The sequence below is a fragment of the Octodon degus genome, unplaced genomic scaffold, assembly GCF_000260255.1.
Source record: "Octodon degus isolate 3935 unplaced genomic scaffold, OctDeg1.0 scaffold00067, whole genome shotgun sequence".
In the NCBI taxonomy this organism is placed as follows: domain Eukaryota; kingdom Metazoa; phylum Chordata; class Mammalia; order Rodentia; family Octodontidae; genus Octodon; species Octodon degus.
In genome coordinates this window covers 10,251,963-10,260,814 of record NW_004524643.1, presented here as the reverse complement: position 1 = coordinate 10,260,814, position 8,852 = coordinate 10,251,963, and the positions used below count along the sequence as shown (strand labels likewise).

Sequence of the window (8,852 nt, the reverse complement as noted above, 5' to 3'; positions counted from 1 at the left end):
TTTTTTTTTTTTAACTGGGGATTGAACTCAGGCCCTTGAGCTTGCCAGGGAAGCACTTATTCTACTGAGCCATCTCCCCAGCCTGATATTGCAAATTTGAGACCAGCCTGGGCTACAGAATGAGTTTAAGGCTAGTCTGAACTACATAGAGAGAGACCCTGTCTCAAAAAGACAAAAAATAAAACATTAACTGTCTTTTGGCAATTGAGTTTAAGTTACTACTTTGAACAGACTTCAAAGATTTTAGTAGTGTGGTCAATTTATTTTCATAAAAGTAGCTTTCCAAAATTCTATGAATACTGACTCTTTCTAGAAGTTGTATTAACAATATAAATATATTCCCACTAGCAGACTGTTACTAATTTTAAAGAAGAGGGAAAGGTAAAATATGATCTTTATTTTCCGGCAGTTTGGAAAACTTACTCTTTTGTAAAATTTAAAAACATAGGATGTAACTAAATTTTATGAATAGTAACTGATATACTTTATGCTTAAAGTGTAGTTTAGTGAAAACTTGCTACTTTATTCCATCTGATTTCTGAGTAATATGGCATGAAGCTTTTTCATATGATATTATTGTAATTGCTTTTTTAAAAAAATCAAAATGTATACCTGTAAATTTCTATGAATTATTTTAAACCTTCCCCATTTTTCTTAAACCTCCAAACCCATCCCTACCAGCTCTCCTGTAAGATGACCTATTTAGTTACTTAGCTATTTTGTAAACTTGAGATCAGGTCTATCCACTGTGGTAAGCTATACCTACTCACCTCAGATTTCCCTCTTCTTTCTTTTTTCTAAAACCTAACTCTTTTTGCTCTTTTTTAAATTCACTTTTATTTTCCCACAAAATCATTGCTCTTTAAAGAGAAATTCTGGTCTTTCTTCTAGTTCCCATCATGTTAAAAGTTGTTTTTGGTAGCAGTCATACTAATTACCAGTGTGCCTTTTTCTTTTTTTGGTGCTGGGGATCGAGCTCGACCTTGCACTTGCCGGGAAGGTGCTTGTGCCACTGAGCTAATATCTCCCCAGCTTAATTTTCAAAAATCGACTTTTTTTTTTTAAAAAAAAAAAAACTTCTGACATCCTAGGTAAAATTGTAAGTACCGTACACTAACCGACTGTGCCACTGGACCACCCAAAGTTTTTCTTCCATAACTTTTGATGCCCTTTTTCTTCATCAAGCCGTTCAATATAGGTATTCCTTCCGAAGTTTATCTTGGTTATCTTTCAAAACAGGTTGTTTTCCTGTGGTCAGTGCTTTATTGTTAAGGTTCTAAGATACTTTAAAGTGACTCCTTGACTCTTTATGATTGATATGCTGCTGTTTTGGTCAATTTTATGTGTCAATTTAAAGAGGCCATGGTTACCTGGACATTCTGTCAGAATTTATTCTGGGAGTATCTATGAGATTAACATTTGAATTGGTAGACTGAGTAAACATAAAAAAATCTGTGAAAGATTAATGGATAAAAGATGATTGGTGCTTATGATTGTTTTAATTTGAGAAAAGCGTTACAAAAAAATACAAATTTTAAAGTTAAAATCTAGCAATGCCACTACTGAGGTTCAATTTTTTTTTTTTTTTTTTCTAGGAATCAAACTCAGGACCTCATGCTTGGCAGGCAGGCACTGTGCTGCTGTGCTCCTAAGCTATACCCCCTGCCCCCAAATGTTTTTAAGTAAAACATGAATGGTTTTTTAAAGAAAGATAATTGTTAGGTAAAGCAAAAAGGATTTTTCTGTAGTAGTGGTCCCCAAACTTTTCGCACCTGGTTTCATAGAAGATATTTTTTCCATGGACAGAGGAGAGAAATGGAAGTGGTTTGGGGATGACTCAAGAGCATTATGTTACATTTGTTTTGTACTTTATTTCTGTGATTATTACATTGTAATATATAATGAAATAATTATAAAAACTTATAATACAGAATCAGTGGGAGTACTGAGCTTATTTTCCTGCTGCTAGACAGTCTCATTGGAGGTGATGAGAAACGGTGACACGCAGTGTTACGCTTAATCTATTCTGTATTCTTGTTTTGGTTGCAACCACTGCACAGAATCTTCCTTCACAAAGATATGATATTGGAAATGAAAGCAAGCTTTTTTAAGTGCTTTTGTGGCAATCTCAATATGTTCTGCCTTGACCTTAATCCAGAGCATATGTAGATTTATGGTTGTCTCAGACATATTGTTGTGTTTGACACAGGGTCTCACTATGTAGTTGAGGTGGTCTTGAGCTCATGGCAATCCTCCTGCTGTAGTGCTTGAATTACAGGTATGTGTCACCAGGCCCAGCTCAAAAAAAAAAATTTTTTTTTTGATACAAAGAATCGAACTCACTTCCCAGGCAGGTGATGTGTCACTGAGCTATATTCCCAGCCGCAAATGTACTTTTAAGGTCACCATCATTTGTAGTTAATTCTTTTCTAGCATGGGCATACTCCATCTGGCTTTTTGACAAGTGGATTGTGGATCCATTCTTTCCCATTTCAGGTATCTTTTGTCCTTTTGAATCTAAGCTCAAACTCTTTCAAAAGCTCAAATGGTGATTATGTACCAGATAGGAGAAAGAAGGCTTTGGTTCAGTGTTTTCCAGAATCTATGCTAATGCTGAAATATTGTCAGAAATCCAGTGTTCACTTGATGCACCCCACATTTCATTTTTGGTTTTGAATACAGGCATTTTATTTGCTTGTTTGAGCACCGTTTTATTCCCCTGAAGAGACAGATTAAGTTCATTGAGCAGGTTGAGTGTGTCATTAGTTCTAACATAACTTTCCCAGAGTATTAGCATCTTGAGGAAATCAATAATAGCCTTACAATTTAAGAAAAAGTTTTTTAAGAGAAAGACATGCTGTAAAAATCTTCTCTTTGGGCTGGTGAGATGACTCAGTGGTCTAAAGCACCTACTTGGAACAAGCTAAGCAAAGCAAGGGGACCGCGGTTCAATCCCCAGCACCACATGCCAGCCAGACCCGCCCCCTGGTGGGCTGAGCTGGCCACACACACACACACAAAATAAATAAATAAATAAATAAATAAATAAATAAATAAATAAAAATTAAAAAAAAACTTTATAGGAAATGATTAGAAATTGTTCCAGGCTAAGGATGTTGCTCAGATGGTACAGTACTTGCCCAAGGCCTTATGCTTAGTCGCCAGTACCACATGTATACACAGCATAAGGATGGTTTCACACTCCACCATGTTAAAATTAGGCCAGAAATAGTGGCACACACCTATAATTACCTAGCTGAGGTAGGTGGATTGTTGTGAGTTTAAGACCACCCAGAACTCTTAATGAGGTTTTTTTTTTTTTTTTTTATCTGAACGCCCTCAGGGGTGGTTTGGCTGGCTGGAGTGTTGTGGGGATTGAACTACAGCAAACTGAGGCTGACAGCTTTGTGGAAGCAGCCACTTAAACAACTGAGCTAAGGCCAGGCCCCCCCAGAACTCTTAATGAGACTCCATCTCAAAAAAAAAAAAAAAAGAAAGAAAGAAAGAAAAAGTCTAATGAAAAAATGAATGTAGACAAGCAAGCTATGACATTCCCCGCCCCCCCCCTTTTTTTTTTCTTTCCTTTGCAGCCCAGGCTGGCCTTGAGCTCATTCCCAAAGATCGTTCTGCCTCAGCCTCCCCAGCCTTCTGAATGCTGGGATTACAGGCATGTACCACGCCTCGCCTGCATTTCTCTTTTTTTGTGTGTTTGTTTGTTTGTTTGTTTGTTTGTTTGTTTTTGCAGAACCGGGGATTGAACTCAGACCCTTGTGCTTGCCAGGCAAGCGCTTATTCTACTGAGCCATCTCCCCAGTCCCCAGTGCTACTATTTTATAAGGGCTTTTATTGTTTTGATTAGAACTTTAGTTATGCTACACTGATTTTCAGTACTGTTCTTTGTCTCCCTTTTTTTTTTTCAAGAACCCTGTTTTTAGTTATGATTTTGTAAATGCTAGCATATCCCCATCTTCATACCACCTCTCCTCATATGCCCCCAAATAATTATATCACATTGTAGGAGAAAGGACTTTGCCACAGTTTTATAAACAGAAAACTTACAAAGAAATTGTCTTAGATTTTTGGTTAATCAAAATGTTAGCTGAATATGCTGATGCACCCCTGTGATCTTAGCTACTCAAGAGGCCAAGGCAGGAAGATCACAAATTTAAGGCCAATTTGGACAAAGCAAGACATGGTCTCAAAAAATATAAATTAAAAGCTTTTTGTTTACCATGGCCATTGAAATCTACTACAACTCTAAGCTTATACGCTGTTTTTATTTACTTAGTTTTGAATTGAGAATGTTCTAATTTGTGTGTGTGTGCCTGTGTGTGTGTGTATGTGTATGTGCGTGCACCGGGAATGGAACTTAGGACCTCATGCTTGCCAGGTGGGTGCTGTGCTGCTGAGCTAAACCACTGGCCCTCTATCTTACTTTTAAAGGAAATTTACACGTGAAATTTGTGCCAAATCAAATATTTCTTATAAGGTGTCAAAATTTCTCTAACTGAACTCTTCTTTGACTATCTTTTGGTGGTAAATTGATGGTGTAAACAAATATTGGCCAGATTTAATTTTTGGAGGACAATACAGTGTTTATGTAACTTTATTAACATTGAGAAAATGCCTACTTCTAAAACTTATTTTCTTACCTGAAGTATTTTCTTAGGCTATAGGGCCTAAATTGAATATATAGAAACTGTGGGGGCTGGAGAGATGGCTCAGTGGTCTAAAGCACCTATTTGGAACAAGCTTGGAAAAGCACAGGGACCGCGGTTCAATCCCCCAGCACCACATAAAAGCACCACATGCCAGCCAGTCGCGCCCCCTGGTGGGCTGAGCTGGCCACACACACACACACACACACACACACACACACACACACACACACACACACACACACACACACACAAAATGTTAAAAAAAAACTACTGGAAAACAAAACAGGTAAAAGGTGTTTTTTTAAAAAAAAAAAAAAAGAAAGAAACTGTGATGTATTAGAGGAGTCCTTTATTGACTTAATCTCTTTGTTTTCTTAAAATAGAAATTTTAATTTTAATTAAAATTTAATTAATTAAAATTTATCTTTTAATTTTATTCAGCTATTAACAAAGTCATTTCAGGAATAAATGAAAGACACTAACCTTCCATTCTTACTGCTTAATACTGACTGTATTCTACTTTTGAGCATTGAAAATTAAAATAAGGCCCTGTTGGTATTTTAGAAAGACAGAAATCTGTAATTTGCAGTTCTGTTACTTAAAGGACATGCTTTATCTCCATAACTTTCTCTATACTTTGTATCATAAAGGTATGTTTGTGCTGTGCAAGATCTTTAACTTTAAAAATAAAAACACTTCTTTAATTACAGAAAGACTCAAATGGGACCAGTAGTTTGCCAACTGGAAGTTCTCTTCTACAGGAAATCGAAGTACAGAATGAGGAGGTGGCAGCTTTTTGTCAGTCTGTTGCAAAGTAAGAAACTTTTCTTTATAAATTAAAATTTTCTAAGTTACATGCTCATTTTCAAAATAACTTGAAGTTGAGTGTGGTGAAACAGGGCTATGATCACAGCACTCTGAGAGGCTGAGGCAGAAAAATAAAAATTTAGTGACTTAAGGGGACCCTGTATCCAAATAAAAAAAGGACCGTGCGGTATCTTAATATGAAGAACCTGGGTTCAATCCCTAGTACCATGCACAAAAATAACAATAACTTAAATCCTCGAGAACCAGTTTAGTCTTAGTAATTATACTTTTTTTCTTAAAGGTTCCTTTTTCATTTTATCTTTTTATTTTTAAATTTTGTTTGGTGGATCCGGGAGTTGAACTCAGGCCCTTGTGCTTGCCAGGCAAGCGCTTATTCTATTGAGCCATCTCCCCAGCCCCAAAGGTTCCTTTTTTAATATAGCCTCTCCAACATTTATTAGTGTTTGATTTCTGCTTTCTTTTGTTTTTGCCTCCTCAGCCTGCCCTGAGGGCGGGGTTGGCATGTTGCCCAAACTGCGGTCCCTTGCTCCTGCCTAAGCTTGCCTAAGCAGGCACTTTTAGACCACTGAGCTATCTTGCTGGCCCCATAATTACAAAATTTTAAGATTTTTAGGTGGCTGTGGTGGTGTGTGCCTATGATCCCAGTATTTGGGAGGCTGAGGCAGGCAGGCCTCCTGAGTTTGAGGCCAGCTTGGACAGTTTACAAAATGTTTGTTTATTAATTCTTATTCTCATGTGGTTAAAATTTAAGTCCAACCGTTAACTGGCACATTATAATGAATCATAGTTATATATGTATGTGTTTGTGACTGAGTTTAATTAGACACAGTATGATTATCAGCAGCCTCAATATACTAATTTTTGGGGCCAGGGAGATAGCTCAGTAGAATAAGCGCCTGCCTGGAAAGCACAAAGTCCTGAGTTCAATCCCCAGTACCGCCTCCCTCCGCCCCCCCCCAAAAAAAAAATATGTATCCTTCACCCTTTATTTGAGAACTTTTACCTTTTCACTTAAAGGAAGCCCTTTACAATTTCTCTTTGGTGAATCTGAATTGTCAGTATAATTAGTTTTGCACTTTGGGGCCATTGTTAGGTAAAATGAGCGTTACTTGATGATCTGGTCACTGAGAGTAGTTAAGTAACTGATTGGTGAGTAGTGTATATATAGTGTGACTGCACTGACAAGAGGTGTAATTCATGTCCTGTGCAAAGACAGATCAGGATGACAGAATGGCATGCAGTTTGAAACTTGTAAGTTGTTTACTTTTGGAATTTTTAAAATATTTCCATTTAATATTTCAGACTGTAGTTGATTGCAAGTAACAGAAACTGTGGTAAAGAAAACTGTGGGGGCCGGGGAGATGGCTCAGTGGAATAAGTGCTTCCCTGGCAAGCACAAGGGCCTGAGTTCAATCCCCTGTTCTGGAAAAAAAAAAAAAAGAAAACTGTGGATTGAGGGATGTAATATATTTTTATATATACATATACACATTTATACACATGGTAGCTTATGTAATTTAAAGTTCCAAATGGACTAGAGAATGAGTTCTTTTTGTAAAATTTTATTTCAGTTAATTATGATTGTAACAAATATTTATCAGAACAGTAAGAAAGAGGTTTTTTATGGTAAGAATTTCTTTTCCTAAAGGATACAGATATATTTCTAACTTTATTTTTTTAGTACGTATATTTCATATATAATGATCAATTCATCACATTCATCATAGGGAATTTATACCTCTACATAATTATATCTTTAAAAAGGAGAGAGGGGTGTGTGTGTGTGTGTGTGTGTGTGTGTGAGTGTGAATAACTGGGTGTGGTGAGACATGACTATAATCTCAGATCTCAGCACTGGGAAGGCTGAAACAGGAGGATCATCGTGAGTTCAAGGGTAGTATGGGCTTAGTAGTGGTGATGGGGAGAATATGTATACATAGTGATAACAGTCATCATAGGGAATTTGTACCTGTACATGGTGTATCTTCTATTGCTTTTCCTCCCATACCCCTCCCCACCCTTCACCCCCCTTTACCTCTTTATTTTTCTTTTTTATTAACTATAAAATAATTACATGTATTAAAAATTGTAGATGAATATTGAAATATGAAAGATATAAGATATAGATAGTGATTTTCAGAGTAATAGTTCTGAAATGAATATATCACATGAGATTAATAATAGAACACACATTGTAAATAAATTAGTTACAAACTTAAATGAATATAAGAATAAAAATTGTCCAGAATAAAAATGAATTTACAGATCAGTCATATAATAGTTCACTCTGTGTCAAAATCAAGAGACTTATATTCATATAATTAGAATTCTCAAAGTAGAAAGAAGTAGGCAAAAAATTTTTAAAGATTTAAAATTTCTGAATTTAGTTGAACTTCTTTTTTTTCTTTTTGGCAGAAGCAGGGATTGAACTCAGGCCTTTGCACTTGCCAGGGAAGTGTTTTTTCTAGTGAGCCATCTCCCCGGCCCTCTTTAGTTGAACTTATAACACCACATTTCCAAGAAAAATGAACCTTTTGCATAAGAAATTTGAATAAAATCATACCCAGATAAACAAAAATGAAATTGTCCAAAACTTATTGTAAAGAAAAAAAATCATTAAAACATATACATTAAAAAATTAACTATGGAAGAACAAAATTAAATAGCATCTTATTCCACATTAGAAAAAAAAGACCAAGTGTGTAAGAAAATAGACTAATTAAAGGACTGAAAGAAAGTACAAAAATAGATCATCTGCCCTCTTTGAATTTTATACTTAGCAAACACACCTTTGAAAACTAAAAGTAAAATATTTTCCAGTTATACAAACTGGAAATATTCTAATACCTCCAGACATAGCCTATAGGAAATAACAAAGAGCATAATTCAGAAAGCAAGAGAAGTTGCTATATGCCCCTGGATGAAGAATATAGAGCTCTCAAAATGATATTTTGCAGGACTAGGTCATTAAAAATTTCTATGAAACAGTATCAATCTTATGTCAGGTTATACACTTTTTTTTCATATGTTTGTGTATATAAAAAATAGGGAAGGGGCTGGTGAGATGGCTCAGTGGTCTAAAGCACCTACTTGGAACAAGCTTGGCAAAGCACAGGGACTGTGATTCAGTCCCCCAGCACCACATGCCAGCCAGCCCCGCCCCCAGGTGGACTGAGCTGGCCACACACACACACACAATAAATAAATGTTTTTTTTTTTTTTAAAGATAGGGAAGAAGTAATATAAAGTGAATGGAAGATGGAAATATACTTTTAAAAGTTTCTAATACTAGGAGAAAATAGCATACCATGTCTTTTAAGTAGATTGTAAGTCAAATATACAGTATAAATCTTAAAAATTAAG

General features: G+C 36.0%; 1 protein-coding gene across 1 annotated transcript in view; it reads left to right on the top strand.

The window, feature by feature from the left end:
- Pik3c2a (phosphatidylinositol-4-phosphate 3-kinase catalytic subunit type 2 alpha) overlaps window positions 1-8,852 on the top strand; it is a 147,206-nt gene that overhangs the window by 54,062 nt on the left and 84,292 nt on the right. The window contains exon 3 of the mRNA XM_004634951.2: window positions 5,372-5,475. Coding sequence (XP_004635008.1) covers window positions 5,372-5,475 — 104 coding nt within the window. The remainder of the gene's footprint in view (window positions 1-5,371; window positions 5,476-8,852) is intronic.